The sequence below is a fragment of the Carettochelys insculpta genome, chromosome 20 (assembly GCF_033958435.1).
Source record: "Carettochelys insculpta isolate YL-2023 chromosome 20, ASM3395843v1, whole genome shotgun sequence".
NCBI lineage: Eukaryota > Metazoa > Chordata > Testudines > Carettochelyidae > Carettochelys > Carettochelys insculpta.
The window spans coordinates 19786937-19807849 of record NC_134156.1 but is presented as its reverse complement, the minus strand read 5'-3'; the positions used below and the strand labels follow the sequence as shown (position 1 = coordinate 19807849).

General features: G+C 40.7%; 1 protein-coding gene across 3 annotated transcripts in view; it reads right to left on the bottom strand.

The window, feature by feature from the left end:
- Window positions 1-20913, bottom strand: part of CEP112 (centrosomal protein 112) — a 401457-nt gene that overhangs the window by 212318 nt on the left and 168226 nt on the right. For all 3 annotated transcript variants that reach the window (XM_075014699.1, XM_075014700.1, XM_075014701.1), the window contains one exon: window positions 2747-2882. In XM_075014699.1, coding sequence (XP_074870800.1) covers window positions 2747-2882 — 136 coding nt within the window. The remainder of the gene's footprint in view (window positions 1-2746; window positions 2883-20913) is intronic.

Sequence of the window (20913 nt, the reverse complement as noted above, 5' to 3'; positions counted from 1 at the left end):
GCTGGGTCCGTGGGGGGGTGGGGGGGTCAGGCTGAGGCAGGTTGAGGCCATGGAGCCGGCGGGGGGTTCAGGCTGCTGCAGGTTGGTTCTGCGGGGCTGGCAGGGGGTTCAGGATGAGGTGGGTTAGGTCTGTGGGGAGTGGGGTAAGGCTTGTATTAGTGGGGGAAGTTCACTCATCTAGCAAACAAAGGTAGGTATATGTGTCCCTCGTTTTAGCGAGTACTCAGAAATAAAGTACTCGTTTAATGAGGGATGAATGCATTGATTTTAAAACTAGCAACTGTAGAAAATAGCAAGTAAATGCATGAGTGTGTGAACATTTGCCTACATGAATGTTAGGTTTTGAAGTGTCATTCAGGAAGTGCCTTTGACAATCACAATTCAATAAGAACATACGAATGACCACACTGGGTGAATAAAATGTTTTGCATTCCCAACCATCCTAGCCAAGAGCTTCATGGACCTACTCTCCATGAATAATCTAGTTTTTTTTCTGAATCCTGTTAATTTTACAATTTATTTTGGATGAAGCTGAAGGTACCATGAACCTGGATTGAGGCATCAATAAATGAAGCTGGATTAAAGAACAGTTTGGTTATCTGAAAATACATTTTCTCTTTAACACAGAGACAGAATGGTTTTCTGCACACAGAAAATGAAACAAATGCATGGCAGTTTTATGTAATTCAGTAAAATGTGTTTTTTAAATTTCCATTATTTTGTCTGTTTTTTAAAGGAAATAAAAACAACCTTGTCAAAATCTTCATGATAAATATATTTTCAGGATTATTTAGCACCATTTTTTCTTGAAAACAACTACATCATGAGCCCAATCTTTCTGGCTCAAGAAACCATACCTTCAAAAAGAATTAAAGTACCCTTCTTACTTGGAGCAGAAGTAAAACTTACCATTTTAAGAAATATTGGAGGAACTAAAGGAGAGAATCAGATTAGAGGAAAATGTAGGACAGTGACTCAAATTTTAAGGTCTGTTTTATTGCCCTCATGGGTTTAGTTTGCAAAATAAAAGTTGCTTTTCAAAACAGACTCATGGCATTTTTTATTTCAAAATTCCATTATCTGCTCTCTGTACAGGACTTCTAAAAGAGCAGATGCCCTATAGCTCTTCTGATTTTACACATAAGATTTTGAAAGAAGCAAAACCAGCATTTCATAACAAAAGAAATTTTTAAAAATATAGACTGCATGCAAAGTTGAAAGGATTTCATTTGTTTCAACAACATATTCACATTTCTAGCACTACTGCTTTGTTTCTCACCAATATTTGGTTCATATTTTACCCTTAATATGAATTTAAAAGTTAATTTTTGAATAAAATGTGTATATCTGACTAATATTATCTCAGTCAAATTTATGCTACATTTTGTTTATTTTAAAGTGTTTATAATTTTTTTATTCTTTTTCCACGATTTTAGCAAATCGGCTCCATATTGAGACAAAAATATCGTATAACATAAAAGTTAACTGTAGATAGAGCGTGGGGAAGACATTTCTTTAAGAAGCTGTAAATATATTCATACCATACATTCATACAGAACCTTTCATCCCAAACAATTCTGAAGCACAAAAAATAAATATTTCACTGAGATCTGTTGATGGCCAGAAGTGGCAACTGCAACAGTATTCCACTATTTCTAGTGCTCTCCAGTGCAAGAGGAAAGCCTTAGAACTGAAACAATCTCTTTTTTATAGAGGTGTTCACAAAGATGCTTTACTAGCAGTTGCCTCTTACATCCATCATAGTATCACAACATACTAATCTGTAATAAGAAACAAATGTTCTTTAATTTATAATATGGAGATATATGTCTCATGTAGCTGGAAGGGACCTTGGGAGGTCATTGAGTTTGGTCCCCTACCCTCTTGGCAGTGCCAAGCACCACCCTCCCACACTTTTTCCTCCCCCCCCAACCTATTTGCCCCAGATCCCTAAATGGCCCCCTCAGGGATTGAACTCTCAAGTCCTAGGTTTAGCAAGCCAATGTTCAAACCACTGAGCTACCCCTCCCCCATCCCATTGATGAGGCAAGTTGACAAGGCAGAATCAGGTAAGTGCACTACCATAAGCATTTTTATCACACTACTAGGCTACTCCAGCACCTGCTTCTCCCTTTTCCCACCCCCCGCCCATCCCCTTCCATTCTACTGTACATTATTCTGACTTATGAAATATCTCTATGCTTCTCGGGGTCAATACCTTAATCTTGTTCTATAAACTGATTAGCACACTAAGTAATATGCAAATGAATGATCATTAATAGTAATTTTCAAGTGGGGAAAAGGGCTTCTGTACTTATCTACACATCACTATCTACAATCAGAATGAGCCTGGCTCTTGCTCTCCTTGAAATTATGGTAAAATTCCCATTAACAGGAGAATGACGTGTCCCTAAAAGAATAGCCAGAGAGAAAAAGTTGAAAAAGTGGGAAAGTACAGATATTGTTCCATAAAAGTACATAAACTAACACGTTTTGCTCAGAATCCTGGAAAAACTCTAATCAGTAATGTAACTGTAGATAGCTGTATAACAATGACAATTCTGGCTTTGTTATAAAGATGAATCAACTCCTAACAGCCCCTTCTGACTTTCTAGCAAAGACATTACATTGTGAAAGATTTTGATGTAGCACTATCAAGTGACACATGGTTCTAGCATGATAAGATCAGAATATGCTACCCTACTGAGACAGAGTTTCAGAAAGGCTGGCATTATGACCTCCTCACCTGCTGTTTCATTTCAGCATAGACTTTTTCTGAGTTCAGCTCCACCTGCCGCTTAAACTCCTCCAGGGCAGCATCTGCCTGCTGGGCCTGCAGCCTCTGTACCTCTGTCACCCGAGTCAGCTGCTCCTCCTTCTCCCTAGAAAGTCAGAGAAATTTTTCAGAGTTCAAGTATCAAATAAAAGAACAAGTGTGCTGGTGTACAAGAAAGGCCTTTAACCCAATCAGTTTAAAATAGCATTCACATTTCAATTTCCTGTCCCAGCTTATGCCAAACTTTCCTTGGTAATACTTTGAAGAATAGAACACTAAGCTGGGTAAGAATTCTAGAATAATTTTCACTTCCTCTTATTGAATTTAGCAAACTTATACATACTACTGATCACAAACACCACCTTCAAAGCCTTCAAACTGATATATGACAGCTTAAATTATGCAGCTTTATTGTGCCATGTATAAACTTTTTCTTCAGTCTTTTCCTCAATAACAATAATGTATGTTGCACTGATATTTAAATGAAAAAATGCTTTGCAGTAAGACTACATTGGTCCATTAATTGACCGAGATCATGTCCCCTGCGCCATCTCTGCTGAAGGAGATACAGGATTATTCACTGCCTGGAATATCTTGAATGTCAAGTGCTGAAAAATGAGACATATGGTACTTGCATAGTCAAATCTAGTGAAACCCTTAATACTATACAAAACAAAGCAGCAGAAATGTAGCACTTTAAAGACTAGCAAAACGATTTATTCAGTGATGACCTTAATACTATGACATTCATTTGGCATTTACAGAAGTGACATGAGTTAAATTTCCATGTCTTGTTATCCCAAGACTCATTATCTTAATAGATCCAAGAATGAAATACTATTTTTAGGAGTCTGTACATTTTTATTTTTAAAATATTTACAAATTATCAAGACATAACAAAAACAACAAGAAGTCCTGTGGTGCCTTGTTTTTGCAGATACAGACTAACATGACTACCTCTCTGATATAAGATACAACAAAAACTATTGAAACGTGTACATGCAAATATTCATATATAAGCAAACTCACAGGCATCTGCCACTGTACTGACATATCACTATCGTATGTTGTAAATATTTTTTAAACATTTTGTTTCACACTTCTGAATGATAGAAAAATAAGTTAATAGTTTAAGAATGTTTAAGAATATTACATTTTAAATGTTAATTGCTAGAGCATAAAAACATTGAGTTACATAACTTTGAATATAGAGAGGTATAGCAAGGAAGCATAAATGGTAACAGAAAACAGTTAAACAAGGCATGGATCTATCAGGGTGTTCTGGCTGACATTTTCATTTGATAGGCAGAGATAGCCCCTTACATTGAACATAAAATATCTTGACTGAAATGACTGTCATACAAAAGAGAGATCAGTCACATTAGAGATGGGATAAACAACTTAGCTGATCTCTTCCAACACCCTGCCAGCAGCAAGCTGGCTATATCCCAATAAGAAATCTTTTTATAAAGGTCTGAGCTGCAAGTTCTGATATTCTGAAATGTGTTGCATTCACAGCACACTGCATCAAAACACACATCCCAAATTTTCTCAAGCTGGGGGAGCAGGAGACAATTCCATCCTCAAAAAAAGAAAAACCAAATAACTGCTGTAGGTTATGGCTAAATACACACAGACAACTACCAACAAAAATTTATCTGAAAAAATATCCTGTATTTCTACAGACATAATATTTCTGCTGTAGGACAACTCAGACATAAGGAGACTGGGAATTCCCTTATATTTAACATAATATATTTTCCCTTCACGTGAAAAAAAGAAAGGGACACAACAAGACAGACAGACAGACATGGTAAATGTAACTATGTTTAGCTGAATTTTCTCATACATTGAAAATAGCCTGGTGAAAGCAGTTTCGCCGTTTTTATTTGTTCATTGCCTTAGCCTTTTTTTTCCCCTCTCATCATAATATTGTTAACTGGTATATAAAAATCTTAGGCAAACATTCTATACTCTGCCAAAACATTTCCATTGTGCATTTTCCTTTTACGAACTGTATAAAGATCCAATCCTGTGCATGAATTTAATGCACCACATTTCCAACCCACTCACATACCAGCAGCTTGTTCTTTTCACAGTACCAGCTGCTTTTTCTTTATACAAAACGCTTTTATTTCTGTAGAAGCCCCTTATTTTAACCTATGAAAATTAGGTGGTGCTTCTCAGTTACTTTTAAAACTATGTACATATTAAATTGGCTCACCCTCCTTTGCATTCCCTATGATCTTGCCTGAACAATGTAGATGCCCCATATTCTTTTAAACAGGCACACTTTCCTCATATTTCATTAAAACCACGATGCCAAAGTCCTTTACACTGACATATACTTACTGGTATAGTTTGTTTCGTCATGTTTCACACTTTAGACAGAAAAATAAAAATAATCATAACATTCTGAAATTCAGCAGTAACTTCCACCTAAGAGTCTCGAAATGATTTAAAGACTTTATTGAATTATTCTCAAAATATTGCTGTGGGTAACATAGGGAACTTCATTTTTCTGATAGGAAACCTGAGACCCAGAAAGGTTAGGCAACTGGTCCAGTGACACAGCAAGTCAGTGACTGAGCCAGGAAAAGACCTCAAAACTTCTGTACCAGAACCACTAAAGCATTCTCTCTTTCGGAAGATTATACACAGGTAAATGAGACAAAACCAACACATGATTTTCTGGCTCTAAATTTAATGCACATAGGAAGCTTCACAATTTTGATTTGTACGATACCATATGGTAGTCAGGAGCTAAAACACAGGCAAATTTCTTAGAACAAAAACAGAAACTGGAGACATTCTAGCTTTAGAGGAAACCAGATGAGGGAAACTTCAACATCCTTCTAATCCTCCACCAGGGACCCTACCGTAGGTGACAGAATCCTGGGAGACAATTTACTCCTCCAGTCCACATGAAGCCTTAGCATCAATTCCAGATAAACAGCGAAAACAAATAGAAGGACTATTCAAATCTATCCTCACTGATGATTGACAAGACACTATTGGACTCATTGTCTAGCCAATAATGTGATGCTAAAGCTAACCTTAAATGAAGGTGTCAGACTTTATGCTATTAGTGAACTTCCTAATTAGTTTTCATGCATCTGTCTCCTTGAAGACTATATTTTTTCATATTGAAATACTTTGAAATAAATGCAATGAATGCTATTTAACCTTTTGAATTCTGATTTTTGTACCCTCCCTTCTTTCAAAGATTTAGTCCCATGAACAGATACAACATGCTCATTATAATAAGGAATGAGACCATGTTTTTCAAGGGTGTGGGCATCACTATTGTCTACTTGTTATGAATTTCAGATTTATATTAGAGCTTGGAAAACATATAAGCAATGTAGTGCAGTTCACAAACGTAAGAGCAGATTTATTTTTTCCCAGATGTTGAGCAGCGCGCCTTGTATGAATCGCTAAAATATTCACTTTGAAGATTATTTTTCTGTTGTACTAGTTGTGGGGCCCAGTATAATACACTTACATCGCTCAAATCCCCTAAAGCTGAACTGGCATGAATATTAAAAAAAGGGTGAATTTACTCTTTGGCCTCAATTTATTTTTTTAAAAGGCAGCGAATTCCTCTTGTGTCAGTGTATAAAGGGCAAGGCAATAGAACTAGCAGTCTTTCACGACCACAAATCATTGCAATTGACTATAAAGCCTAAGATGGCAATTTGAGAAAGAAGCACTGTGAAATGTGCTTGTAAATGAAGTATAAAATGTTATTCACTTTTCCTTAGTGCTTCTTCATAACCATCCTCCTTGGCTTCTAGAATGTCTTCTGTGACAGAGTCAGGCCAGAGGGCTATAAAAGAATGATCCCATTGGGATCCAAATACAGTAAACCCTCGAAATGTGCAATTTTGAGTTGTGCTTAACTCAAATTAACACGAGGTAAGTGCATCTCAGAATCTCGCTTCCCCCGGCCCCAATTCAACCCACACAGCCCTGGTTCAACCCTAGTCCCAGCCCCACCCACCACCCATGCACACCTCTGGCTCAACTCCACCCCCTGCAGCTCTAACCCCCCGCCAGGCTTAACCCCCCTTCCTCCCTCACAGGGCCCCAACCCATTGCCAGGCTTAACCATCCCCCAATAACCCCAGGACTTACCTTTTAAAAGGAGATCCAGGTGCTCCTGCTGCTTCCCCAGCTGCAGAATGTGTGTTTCACCAGGGAAAAAAGCCACCCCCTGACTTATGTGAAATTTGAGTTACACAAGGGTGCATGGGAAAACAACCCTTGCATAAACTGAGGCACTACTGTAGTGGGTGGGTGCAAGCCCACACACAACTAAAAGATCCCCCCATGGATGGATCCAGTAGGTTCTGGACCCAAATAATTGTGGGATACAACTGAAAAGAAAACAGGAACAGGTGTGAAGGTCTTAGGGTTAAAACAAGGGAGGTAAGAAGGGCAGGGTGCCCCAAACAGCACCCACCAGTCCCTGAAAGCATCAAGGGACCAGTGGACACCACCCCAAGGAACTCTGCCTGGATGCATGAATGGATTGCAACTGCAGGGCCTACTTTCGTTTCTGTCTCCCCCACACCGTCTCAACCAACCTCATTTCTCTAGTCTTATAAATGGCCATCTTGTCCATAGCCAGGAGAAGGCTGACAAGGAGGTCCTACGACTTTGTGAGGCCACGGATGAGGTGTGCAAAGATCATTACGTGCGGGGGAAAAGTGCAGCCAGAACCTCAGCAGAAAGTTCTGGAGGAGCCGGAAGAGGGGCTGTAGCCTAGCACATTCAACACAGATATGCACCAGGGCCTCCCTCATGCCACAGAAGGAAGTTTTGGGGTTAGGGGGTCAACCATTCCAAGTACACACCCGTGCTCATAATGCCATGGGCATACATGTGCCAAGTACATGCCCAGCAGGCTGTGCAACTAAGGTGGAATACTATAGAAGAGAGATACAGGGGAGATATATTACCCCTAGATTGAAACAGTTTTTGTTCTCAGAATAAACTAGTGAGGGCTGGTCCAAAACCAGTAGGAGCCTGCTAGAAGGGGCAATCAGGACAATTAGGCCAACTAAAACACTAGAGGCCAACTAAGAGGCTTGTGGGTAGTCAGGAGCTAAAACACAGGCAAACTCAAGGGAACCAGGGTAGGGACAACAGCTGGAGCCAATAAAGAACCAGCTGTGACTGGCAATAAAAAAAGCTTCTCTCTTCTCTTGGCTCAGTGCTGGGTGAGAGGTGGAGAAGATAAAGAGCTGTGGAGAGAGTCAAAGTGGTAAGTGCCAGCAGGTACCAGAGGGAAGAGCCTGCAGTAAGGAGGGTGTTGGGGGACTGCTGAAGAAGTGGTCCAGGTAATCATTGCTGTAAGCAGCAGAAACTTGACACAGTGTTGGTAACTGCTATTACAGGGTCTCTGCCTGGCAGGAGCCCAGAGTAGATGGCAGACCTGGGTGCCTCCCACTCCCACACATCCTCCCATGCTGAATAGCGTAGGAGATGGCCTGATGTGGTGGAGTGGTTTGTCTTGCCTGAGTCACTAGCAGGGGTAGCAGAGATTAAGGAATTTGGTCCTCTCTCTTTTCGCTATGCAGGCTGATGAGAGTAGCTCAACAAAACAGCAAGGTGGTGTATAACCTGAGGGCTGCTGCGAGCCTCCAAGGCAAATAATCCATCAAAAAGTGTGGGACCCACCAAGCCAGAGAAGAAGTTTTGTCACACTTTCTAGAGGTGATAACCAAATGCAGTAAGATATTCAAAATCAAAGGAAAATAGTGGTAGTCCAATGATTTACATGAGATAGAATAACCTCAAGAGGCTCTCACAGATGTAGCATGAACCAGTATTATTGTGAATAGGGATCCCCAGGCCTCTGGATACCTACCATAATGGCACCATAAAAAAAAATTAAATAAAAAGACAACCCTTGCAGAATGGCTTATCTACCCTACCCTAGGATACCAATGTATAAACCACCCACTGTTAACATTAAGAACCCACCAAGCACAAATTTTCCATCATTATGACATTTCAGAATTCTCTCTCTCTCTCTCTCTCACACACACACACACAGTTATATATGTATAAACACTTACAAAACATTTCTGGCTGATTAATTTTGTTTTAATTTTATTCCTTACCTCCACCTATCCACACCCTCAATTTGTTATTTTTCAGGGTTTTTCAATAACATTGAAAATTTGTAGGTCCTAACATTCCCTCATTTTTTTCTAGTAAAAATGATAGCAGTCAGACAGATTCACGATTATCTAAGTTCTTTGCCAAGTCCTCTTACATTGCTGGCAGCTGCAGAAACCCACTTTATAAGTCCTTAGCAGACTAATGCTTTTTAAAGTTTAGTGAAATCTATAGATGGAGAAGAAGGAATCTCTTTTACAAAGATGTATTTTACAGCAAGAGTGTGTTTTCCTGCTACATAATGGCACAGACACAGAGGACAAAAATCTGAAATATCTAGTGTATTAGCATAGTGTCAGTGCTAAAACTCAGTGTGAAACATGCCGCTATAAGGCAAAGTTGTTCTCCCTTTCAGTGTTTTCTATGTCAAAAATATTTGAGAAGACAACATTAACACAGATGGTTTCATTTACAGTCCTGAGATTTGTCATGTGCCAGCCACTTCAATGCCCTTAAAAATAAAAATTTTGAAAGTAACACAGGAGTCAACCTTCTCTTAAGCAATCCTTCCATTTAACATTGACGTATTTGCCTAACGTCAGCATTTGGCAACGAATGAAATTACTGAGAACTTTTTCTACAGAAGCCAGATAATGCCCTTTACGTTAATTTTTGGATCAGATTCTGACTTGGATTATGTGCCCATTCAAGGGAATAAGAGTAGATTAAGAAGCTAATTTTTATATATCCCAACGTGAGCTACCATGATTTTAGGTTCATGCCACCAGGTGTAGGTAGGTCTACGCACACATTTATACCATCCGTCGAATGGCTGAGTGAGGACTAAATGGAAATCCCTGCTCACTTTCATCAGAGCCAGTCCAGTGCAGGGGAGTAATAATTTACCAACGATCCCTTGACAGTACAGGCTTATTGCAAGACTAACAAGATTTGAAGCCTAGAGACCAACACATGACCCGATACTGGCACGAGTTCCCAGGTGGGAAACAGCAATGCCAAAGTCTTAAAAATGAAAAGTTAATACAAGTGTTACCTTAAAATTATCTAGAAATATTTTAAACTTCTGTAAACCTAGAAGGAAAGACCTTGTAATAGCAAGAACGTACTCTTCAACAACTGTCACAGAAATTTAGGGGGTTCAGGAAAGGCTCCACTCTTTATACTAGTGTGCAGTGGCATGAAGCACCAGAGGATTCTTGCACCACTCCCACTGGGTGCTACTAAGAGTCAAATATCTGATGATCATGCTTTCTGTGTGCACTCATCTACAGTGGAATGGGTATGTATAGTCACTCAAAGAAGAATGGAATGTCAGTAACAGGTAAAGTATTTCCATGTATTTAAACAGATCTTATTCATCTCAATAGTTGCGTATGTTCATAAATGCATTGTGGTCTTCAGATGAATTAGTGATCAGAGTATTATTATTAAAGTGCCATAACACTATAGCAAGACTGTCATTTTGCTCCAACAGCAAAATCCACATACAGGACTGGTTTGTTTTCCAACCATCACTTCACTCCTTTCTATGAAATTACAGCAAATAATTTAGCTAAGTGGCACCGAATAAGATATTCTAAGGCATACAATTTTATTTTACATAATGTTTCATTTAAACTACATTCTGAAGTGCTTTACAGAGTTATACACAATGCTGTGTAGCTCCTGTGAGGCAGGCTATGGTACACTGATACAAATTTACCGTAACTTCAAGAAAGTCAATGGAATCTGTATGAATATGTATTGGTGAAACACAAAGGTGGGCAATAATTTTTGATGGGGGAGCACTCCAAGAATTTGAAAAATGGCCAAGGGCCGCAACCTTCCATGACATTAATGGAGGAAGTGCAGGGTTCAGGATGGAGGTTGGGTGTAGAAATGGGGGCACCAAGAGTGGCATGTGAGCTGATTTTCAACGGCACATGAGGTGGTAGCTCAGTCTCACCTCCACCCCTCCTCCGCCACGCAACCAGGAGCTTGCTCAAAGCCATGGCACCTGCGGGTTAACAAAAGACCAGCTAATACTACCAATCACCCCTTAATGGTCAAGATCTGCATCCTTATTTATTTTTTCATGAAGCTGTTGTAAGTAGGACTATTAGTGACTTTAAAAAGTATCACCGGTATTCGGACTGTCAAAAGGTCAAATTTCAGCACACCACCTCAGAAGGATTGCTGACCTCTGGTATAGAGAGTTTGGGTTACATGTGCTATGGTACAAGAGGGGAGGCAAAGTGTTTGGGTTACATGGAGTAGGGGTGCAGCAGAGGGCAGTGGGGTGGAAGGGACTAGGGTGCCAAAAGCAGGCTCTGGCTGGGAGGTGCAATGGCTCCCAGCCAACCAGTTCCTCAGCCACGCTCCCTGCCTGCTCCATCCCCAGTCCCAGCTATGTGCTGCTCTGAACACCGTGAGCCCAGGGGAGAGGGGGAGGGGTACTTTCATGCAGTGCCCGTCTTGCAAACAGGCAGCTCTCATTAACCAGAAGCTGGACAATGGGAGCTGCAGGATTGTGCTGGGGGTAGAGGCAGTGCGCAAAGCCTCTCTCTCTCCCTTTGGGTTTGCAGCATGCAGAGAAGCCCCTGGCACGCAAGATGAAATTGGATAATATTATACCTTCTGAAAACATTTCAGTTGCATATTTTTAATTTTTTTCTTTCATAGTCTCTCTCCATTTAAGCAAGATTCTAATTTTTTGTTCAAAACACTCTACATAGAAACTAAATATGTAGCAGAATTATCCATCAATATGTAAAACAAAATTAAGCAGTGCGGCAAATGCAACAAGTTCCATCTTGCCATTTCAAAATGATTTTCAAATGTTGTGCCAACAAATCAACATCCATCTCTTAAAATGCAGCCAAATAACTGTCATTTTACAGTAGCATATTACATTATACATGCATCTGACAAAGCGGGTCTTTGCTCATGAAAGCTTATGCTCCAAAATATCTGTTAGTTATAAGGTACAGCAGGACTTCTTGTTGTTTTTGAAGATACAGACTAACTTGGCTACCCCTCTGATACATACCAAATATAATCAGTGACTTCTTGTTTAAATGATAAAGAAAGTGGATAGGACTAAAATGTCTTCTAAAAGAAAGATATATTGAGATCAAAATTTCATCTCACAAACATCTTCCAAACAGGCCGTTATACGTTTTTGATCCTCTCATTTTCTCTAAATGCCCAAATGTAGTGATTCCCGCCTTTCGTAATGTGACAGGCATCATAAAGCACACAAGGTTGAGTAGCTATATAATCCCAAATTTAAAATTTATTCTACTCAACATATTACCATTATGACAAATAAACAATGCAGAAATTCATGGTAGAGTATATTCCATAATATGCTGTAAAATTTTTCCCTTCCATATTTACACATGCACAAAATAAATTTTAGAAGATCCATACATATGACTATTTCCCACAGTTAGTTAAGATTTTATATTATTTTTCTAAACACAAAATTGAAAGTGAGACCCTAATCCTGCAATCTGATCAGCACTGGAAGACCTTGTCCTATGTAGAATCCCGCTAATATTAAAGGGGGTCCTGGCGAGTGCAGGAATTCTCCAACCTGTAGCTATTTACAGGATCAAGGCCCAACAAGTATTTCAGAGTGTAGGGGTGGAGTGGCTGTGGGAAAACGTCTTAATTTTATAGAACAGCTTCTCTTTCATTCAGCCTTTAGAAATGCAGACTCTTCAGCTACATAAAATAGTAAATACTTAAGATAATGTATGTCTTTAGAAATTAAGGGGTTAACATTCTGAACCATTTATTTTAAAAACAAAATAATTCTTCAGTTTTAGGAAGACATCTCTGAAACACAAAAAACAATTTTACTTCTCATGCTGTATTACATTTCATAAACAGTGATAATGCAATAATAGCTTTTTATATAAATTATACATTGGATTTAAAAAGCTTGGGTCTTAGATGTGGTCAAATCTATTTTAGAGGCAGTTATTACCAGAAAACAATGAGGAAACTATGGCTATCTCTTACAATGACAAAGCTCAAGCATGTGGAATATATGCAGAACCACTTCTTTTTGGTGTGGAGAGAAAGACAGACAGTGTGAAGTCATTCAAGCGGAATGATAACTAAACCAAAGCCAGATCAAAGGAATGAAGAAGAAAGGCTGAAATGTGAAGCTGAAATATTTATTGACTTCAAATCATCATTCCTGCACTGTCCCTGGGCACTTTAATATTTTGAAGTTGTTAGAAGGCATTCTAACCTGTATTCATCACTGAAGAGAAATAAAATAAAAATGTAAAGTAGACAACCTTATATTTTTATTCTGATTTTAAGTATATATGGGCTTGTCTAGCTGAGGAAAACATGAATCCTGCATATAAAATGTTTAGATTTTGCATACGTTGTTATCAAAAAGCTAGTTTACATTCTTTCAAGTATGCTGTGACAAATGATATTTAGAATACAATTATTTTAAATGTTTTTCATAAACCACAGATACGTATTATGTTTTACAAAAGCTATGGGGTGATATTAACAAACTATAATGTAAAACCATTAATATATTTAGATAATTCTACATGTGTAGCATTGCATTGATGAGAAAGACCAGATACAATTTAGTTATGTTGAGCAGAAATACTTTGCAGATTAATTGAGGAGACCATGATTAAATATAATTACTATTATTGTTTATTTGTACTCTCTCAGTGCCTAGAAGCCATACTCATGGTTCAAGGAGCAGCCATTGTGCAAGGGGGCTACACAAACACAGACTATAAACACAGTTCCTGCTCCATAGAGTTTACAATCTATGTATAAGACAAGGGACAGCAGACAGACACCACAAGACTGGGAGTAAAAGGAAACAACAAGTAAATATTAGTATGATAAACAGAGGTCACAGGACACAAGCAGCCTTAAGCCTGCTATACACAAGGAGATAAAGTTGAATTAAAGGCTCTATTGTCGATTTTATAAACTCTCTGTCTACACCCCCGTGCTCAATCTGTAGATTCTAAGTGGCTGCAATGCCGACTTTTGTACACTTCCCAATAAACTTACTCAAAAATCAAATTTGCAATGTCGAACTAAAAGCATAGATTAACAAGGGTTAAAATTGATTTTATTGGGCCGGGAAACTGTCCCGCAATGCCCCTCAAGATGTCCTTTCAGGTCATCGCTCCAGGTGAGCGTGAGCAGAAAGGAGGAAATGGGAAGCCCAGCATTTTGAATTCATTTCTTTACAATCAGTACAGCGATCGCATGTAGCTACTTTACAGAGCTCCAGCATGGATCAATCAGGTGAGCCAGAGACTCATTTCATCTTGCGGGCTAGCCCTCACCCCAACACAGCACATGGTGGCTTGGATGTGGGGGTCATGCTTGCATGAAAGGCCAAGAAACTTCTTCTCTGAGGGTCATATTCATACGGGGGGCACTCCCCCCCTCCCTTAGAGGTGCCATGCAGTTGTGGGGCTATCTCCCACCCATAAAAACACCTGCCTGCTGTACAGTGTGGTCTATCCTTCCAGACAGCAGCATGTCTTGGCTTGTGTGCAGTGAAGGCTCCAAAGGCGGGAAACATTTGGGAGCTGGCTGTCGCTCGGGAGAAGTCTCCCCCAGTGGCAAAGATTTTGGGGGGCTGGATGGCTGTAATGGGGGCCCCTAAAGACTGGCGCCTGAATCATGTTAACAGAAGCCTTACAACTCCCTTGTTCCCCCCAGCTCCATAGGAGGCGGGAGCTGGCCCCAGCCAATGCAGAATTGTGTGCTGGCCCCCACACCTCCCGCTTCCCAAAGCATGTGGGTCAGGAGAGCCATACAGTCTCTGCAGTGTCTTGTTTGCTGCACAAGTACTCGGAGATAATTGTAGCCTGAGCACCTGTGCCAATCTGCTTGGCTGCTGTATACATTGGTGTTCTTTCCCAGGCGACCAGTGAGGATCCTGTTAGCATGGCACAGCAAGAATGGGGAAAGGCACCATTGTTATTTACAGACAGAATATTCCTTGGGGGCATGGGGGAGAAACAGGTGCACAGCCATACTGAACACAGAAAATTTACAGATGTTCTTTCCCCAAGGGACCAGTGAAGCTCCTGTTAGCATGGCACAGTCATAACAGGGAAAGGCTCATAGATTATTGGAGCCTGAGCCCCTTTGCCAATCCACTTGTCTGCTGTACATACTGGTGTTCTTTCCCCAGACAACCAGCAATTTTCAACAGGAAAAGGGAGAGTAACCACTAGAAAGTGAGGCACCCTTTCTTTCCTTCTCCTCTCCTCCTGAGTGACGCTAACCACTGGACACCAATGCCCTCTGGGATTTTCCTAATTTCCTTCTGAAAATTGGCCATTTGGCTTCATAGGGACGCAAATGAGGGCAATGCACTCTGGAAAGATGAAAGTGAGTGTATCATGGCATATTAGGTTAAAAGGTCTGTGATTCAGATGACTCAAACAATATCTCACTGGGGAAAGAGACTTCTGAAAAATGGCCATTTGTTTTGAGGGCAAAGAAGTGTGGGATGATGACATCACACTCCCACAAGAACCTGCGGGGAATATTTTCCCATAATTGAGCAGCAAAAAATCCCAGAATTCAATGTGGGATAGGTTTCCACAATGCACTGCTGCAACAGTTGAAGTTTGGCGATCAGTAGAGATGCACTAAAATGACTTTGTGGGCAGGTGTGGACACAACTTCAACTTTATAAAATTCACCATTACAAATTCAACTATGATAAATTCGACTTTATTTCATAGTGTACACCTATTCTAAGGGCTTGTCTGCATTAGCTCCCTCCTTCAAAGGGGGTATGTAAATGAGACTGCCTGGAGAATAGCAATAAGGTGCTGCACAACATATGCAGCACCTCATTAGCCTAATTCTTGCCATGCAAACTTCGAAGTTGCAAAGCTGTCTACCCATGCAACTCTGAAGTGCCCTTATTCCCAAACGAAGGATGGGGCTAGTGTAGACAAGTCCTCTGTGTTGTAGGCATCACAACAAAGAAGAGTTTTAGTAAGTCTTTTCAACAGGTGTCATAAAGAAGCTATGCAGGTATTTATGGAGAGCTACTGCCAAACGTGAGGGGCAGCATACAGAAAAACTCAAAGGTGGTTGTTTGAAAATTTAACAAGCAAGGCATTATGGTGAGATTGGAGGCAAGAATCAATACCTTGATAGTGAATGAGAGATAAAAGGGAGAGCTGAGATAAACTATAAAGGCTGTGAAAGTGAACACAAGGAGCTTATGTTTGGAGAAACAGAAAAAAAAACCCAGCAAACTGTCAAAGCTACAGGCTAGGAAAAATTATCTTTGCAGCAGCATCCACAGTAGATACAAACAAAGCAAAATTGCATTTGTCAAGTCCAGGCGCATGGTTGTAATCATTAAGACACAAGATAATGACAGCCTGGATGAGAGCCTTAACTATGAGAATGGATAGAAAATGCTGAACGTTACAGATGTTATGCCAAAAAAATCTGCAGGTTTAATCAGGCTGGATGTGAAGGGCCTGGTGAGAGCCCCAAGTTGAAGCTGATGCCCAAGTTATGGGTTGAGTGGTAGGTAGGACAGGAGTGTTGTCCGCAGTGATTAAGAAAGGAGACTGCATAAAGTTGGTCACAAAGCAACATTAAGAGATCTTTTAGCCATGTTGAGACAGAGCTGACAGCCAGACATTCACAAGATCTCAGAGAACCAGGCTGAGTTTTTAAGTTTGGACAGCAGAAAGGGAAATCTCAGAGCTACACATTTGAGAAGGTAGTTGCATTTGTACCAGTGAATGAGATACAGAGTAATGGGAGAAGAGAAGGGCACCAAAGACTGTCTAAAATCAATGGAATAAATCCTCAACCAGTTGGATTGTTTTTGGCGATTCAAGGTCTACTTCCTTTTCAACTCTCTCCTTTAGACAGAATAGCCTTGATTCAGCAAGTTATTTTAGCACATAGCTAACCTCAAACCCATGAGTAGCCCCACTGACATCAACAGACTACATTCATGCTTAAATCAGCCCCTTTTACAAACCAACACAATTTCTATCATCACCACAAATTCCAGTCACGTTGGTACAAAATACATAATATGCTCACTTGTGGTAAACCGTACAATGTCAAAAACCTTCACGACACAGCGTATTTTGGAAAATGGCTTTAAAAAGTAGGATATATTGAACAATGTATTGTAAAAAGGGAATCTGTTTGAAGTCCCCTGAGACTGCTACACCTGTTCCTGGTGAGTTTTCACATGATTCACTCAATGGGACAGGATTCCTATTAATATATTAGTCGTATTCCATGTCGGAAACGGTCTTCCCATGCTGATCAGATTGCTGGCTTAGGACCTCAGCTTCTATTTTGTATTTAGAAAAAACTATAAAATTTCATCTAACTGTGGTAAATATTGATATGTCTCTTCACTCAATCCTCAACTCATATGAAAGTCTCCTACATCTATTTATATCTATGGAGGTAGGCTAATTTACACCAGATGAAAATCTGACCCAGTGCGAGTACATGACTAAATATTTTTAGTTTGTTACTCTGCTATTACAAAACATCTTGTGCAGTACGCTACTTCTAGTGTATTATTTGACCAACAGGCAAGAGGAAGAAAATGAAAAAAGTTAAAAAATATCATACTACAGTAAATTAAGGAAAATGGATACTTTCACTAGGCTGGTTTTCATTGCTATACACGTTATAATAATACAACACATTCAGACTGCACACACACCGTAAAACTGTGTTTTTGTATTAGGTTTCAAGTCACATGCAATGATTAATATGCTTCACTCTTTACTGATGTGTTACACTTCGTAGTCATGCTGTTGGAGATAAATACAAGTTGAACTACTCTAACCTGGAATACTCTTGTCCAGCAACATCCATAATCTGGTATGATATTATTTAGCTGGACGACTACTTGGGGGTGGCCAAGTTTCCTGTGGTCCCATAAAGTTTGTTTACAGCCACCAGTCCTGGCTCTCTGGGTTTTGTGCTGTTATTTAACTGTAATTTTCCTCTAAATGTCTTCTAAGAGCCCAGTACGCAGTGGAAGTGTTGATAATGTGCGAGGCAATTTTGATCTCCCATAGTCCAGGCAATTCTCCCATTCGGCACCAGTCAAGTCCCAAGGGTGCTGGATGAAAGAGGTTCAACATGTATGTGTTACATAAAGACAAAAAAAAGTGTGCAGACCCTCTGAAAAAACTGTCAAATTGGACTTTTCCTTTTAATACAAACTTCACTGCTACTAACTGGCCTCTGGAAGAATATGGGAGAGAAAATGATAGGCTACAAATAGTTAATAGAACCTTTTTTTCTTTTAAACTAAGGTTGTTAAACAAGGTTACCATATAATTTCTGTCCTCTGCTCATACTTTGCATTGTGCCCCCATAGAGTGAGGGTTATGTCAGCATGTTCACTATAGCTAAAGGAATGTTTACAATACACTGGAAACTTTGACTGCTTTTGCTCTAAATGGTTTCAGATGCTCTAGTAGAGCACAGAGTGGAGAACAGCTGGTTGTTTTTCTATTTATTCGTAGGGTGGGGGAAAGATGTCTTAAGAAAAAAAATTATATTCAGAATTTTCAGCCACTTAGAGTTACCATAGGTTTTAAATCACAAGGATTAATTTTCTCAAAAGAATACAAATGTTTACGCCAACACAACAGTATTTTTAATCAACAAAAGAGCATGGTGAAGAGGATGAATATGAACACAAATTCTTAACAATGCTATTTATTGCAGCATTTGGAATGAAAGACAATGCCCTCTCATATTTCTTTAATTATTTCCTGCTTTAAATATAGTAATAGTTTTTCCATTCCGACAGGAATTCCTCCAAACACAAATGAAGTCTTCATTTTGAAGTAAAAATGGAATTAACTACAGGAAAGCAGCTACACTTGGAGCAATTATCTTGGAAAATATTAAAATAAAAATTATAAAGAAAATAGAATCTGGATTTAAGTAAGAAGAAAACTCCCATTAAAGTTACAACTCCATTTGTTCAACTATCATCTTATATCTAATTGCCATGCTGTGCGCTCGCTCTCAAAATAGTTGATTGTACACAGCATGTGCTGTAATAGCTAGGTACAACCAGCAGCCACCACTTTGCAAAATTATATTTCTGAAAATTATTTCATGTTGAGACCCTGCACCCCCTTCAGAGTGATAGTCTGACAAATATATCATAATTATGATGCATTTTGTACAAGATGGGACATGTAAGGTGCCATTGGAAAAGTTATGATTTGTTGAATATAATTATCCTATTTGCATGCATGTGTCATTTTTGTATCTGAAGTTATAGTTACTGATTATGGATCATTATTTCTGGAATCACACACAGCCAGCTTTTTGAGTACAAAAATGAAGAAGCCAAATAGCTGTGGAACAGCTTAAACTTCCTGAAGATACTCCAGGCACCCTGTAAATAATGGCTGCTATGACTCAGCCAAGTATGCAAGGGCACGTGACCTGGCCACATATCTCTGGAATACCATCCTTTTCACAAACTGAGTTTGGGACAAAGAGTTCCCACCACATGCTAAAGCTATATATGACAGGCATGATGTAAGCTGCTGGAAACACTTAGGCTATGTCGAGATTAGAGAAATGTGACAACAGAAGTTACTGTCAAAAGGTATCTTCTGACAAAACTTCTGTCGACAGATCACAGCCAGACAGCAAAGCGGATCACTCTGTCGAGACTTGAAATCTGGAAACTCCAAAATTGGAATCTGGAACACCATCAAACAGGGTTGCATGGCTATTAATCCCTTCTAGGAGCCCTGGCAAAATGTGCTCTTAAAGGGCCCCCTCCAGACGCCCATTCCCTGCCCATGCTGAGGCATGCCTAACTCCACAAGGGACAGCACAGATGCTAGCGCAAGACTTCGATGCTTCCTTGGAGACACGGCTCTTTCCAGTGAGCCATGGTGCCACAGCAGCCACCGTGCTTGTGCTAGCCCCATGCAGAGGTGCTTCAGCACCTGCTGCACCTCCTCACGGCCATCCCCCTCTTCCTCCCAGAAGGCAAGCCTGACACCACTTTAGAGGAACTCACCACAGCTGCCAGATGGTCACACCCATGTCTGTGCCCTATCCACTCCCAGATGCACAGGTGGATCTGGAGGCATCTGGTGAGACTGGCGGGTCACAGAGCAGTGGGATGAACAGCAGTGGCTTCAGAACTTCCACATGCAGGAGGACACCTTCCTGGAGCTCTGTGCCTTGCTTCCCCTGCCCTCTGGAGACAGGACACCTGGCTGCAGCCCGCCATCCCTATGAAGAAGCATGGCGCAGTCGCCCTGTGGAAGCTCGCCACCCCCAACAGCTACCACTCCACGGAAAACCAGTTTGGTACAGGGAAGTCCACCATCAGGGCTATCCTTATGGCGGTAAGAGATTCTCGGGCTGCAGTCCCTGGAAGGTGGGGGACTGCCAAAGGGGGACCCTTGGGAAGCAAAGTCAGTGGTGTGAGGGGTGGAGTTGGGGTGGGGGCAAAGCCCCATCCCCAGGGAACCATGCCATCCCACCCTTGCACTGCTCCAGCAGTGTGGGGGGCCTCCTGTAGAGCATCAATGGTGAGGGTTGGAGGTGATGTGTCCCTCTGCCACTCCAGGATGTTGTGCAGCTCTTTGTAATAGGGGCAAATTGCAGGTCCTGCCCTAGAGCATCAGCCAGTGTCCCAGGCCCACAAGTATCCCTGGCTGTAGCTCTTTAACTTTCACTATGACCTGCTCTATGCTGCCGGGGTGGTGGCCATCTCAGCATAGGCGGGGACATTACAGTGCTTCATCTTGGAGTAGCTCCTCCTTGTCGCACAGGTCCAGGAGGGTGCCCACCTCTTTGTGTCATAGGGTGGGTCCTAGGACCCCTCAGTCCACTCCCTCGAGGGCCCAGGAGGTGGGTCTCAGGCTGGCTGGCTGCCATCTGGGATGGCTCCACTGAAAGGAGTGGCTGCAAGGGTATGGGGGATGACA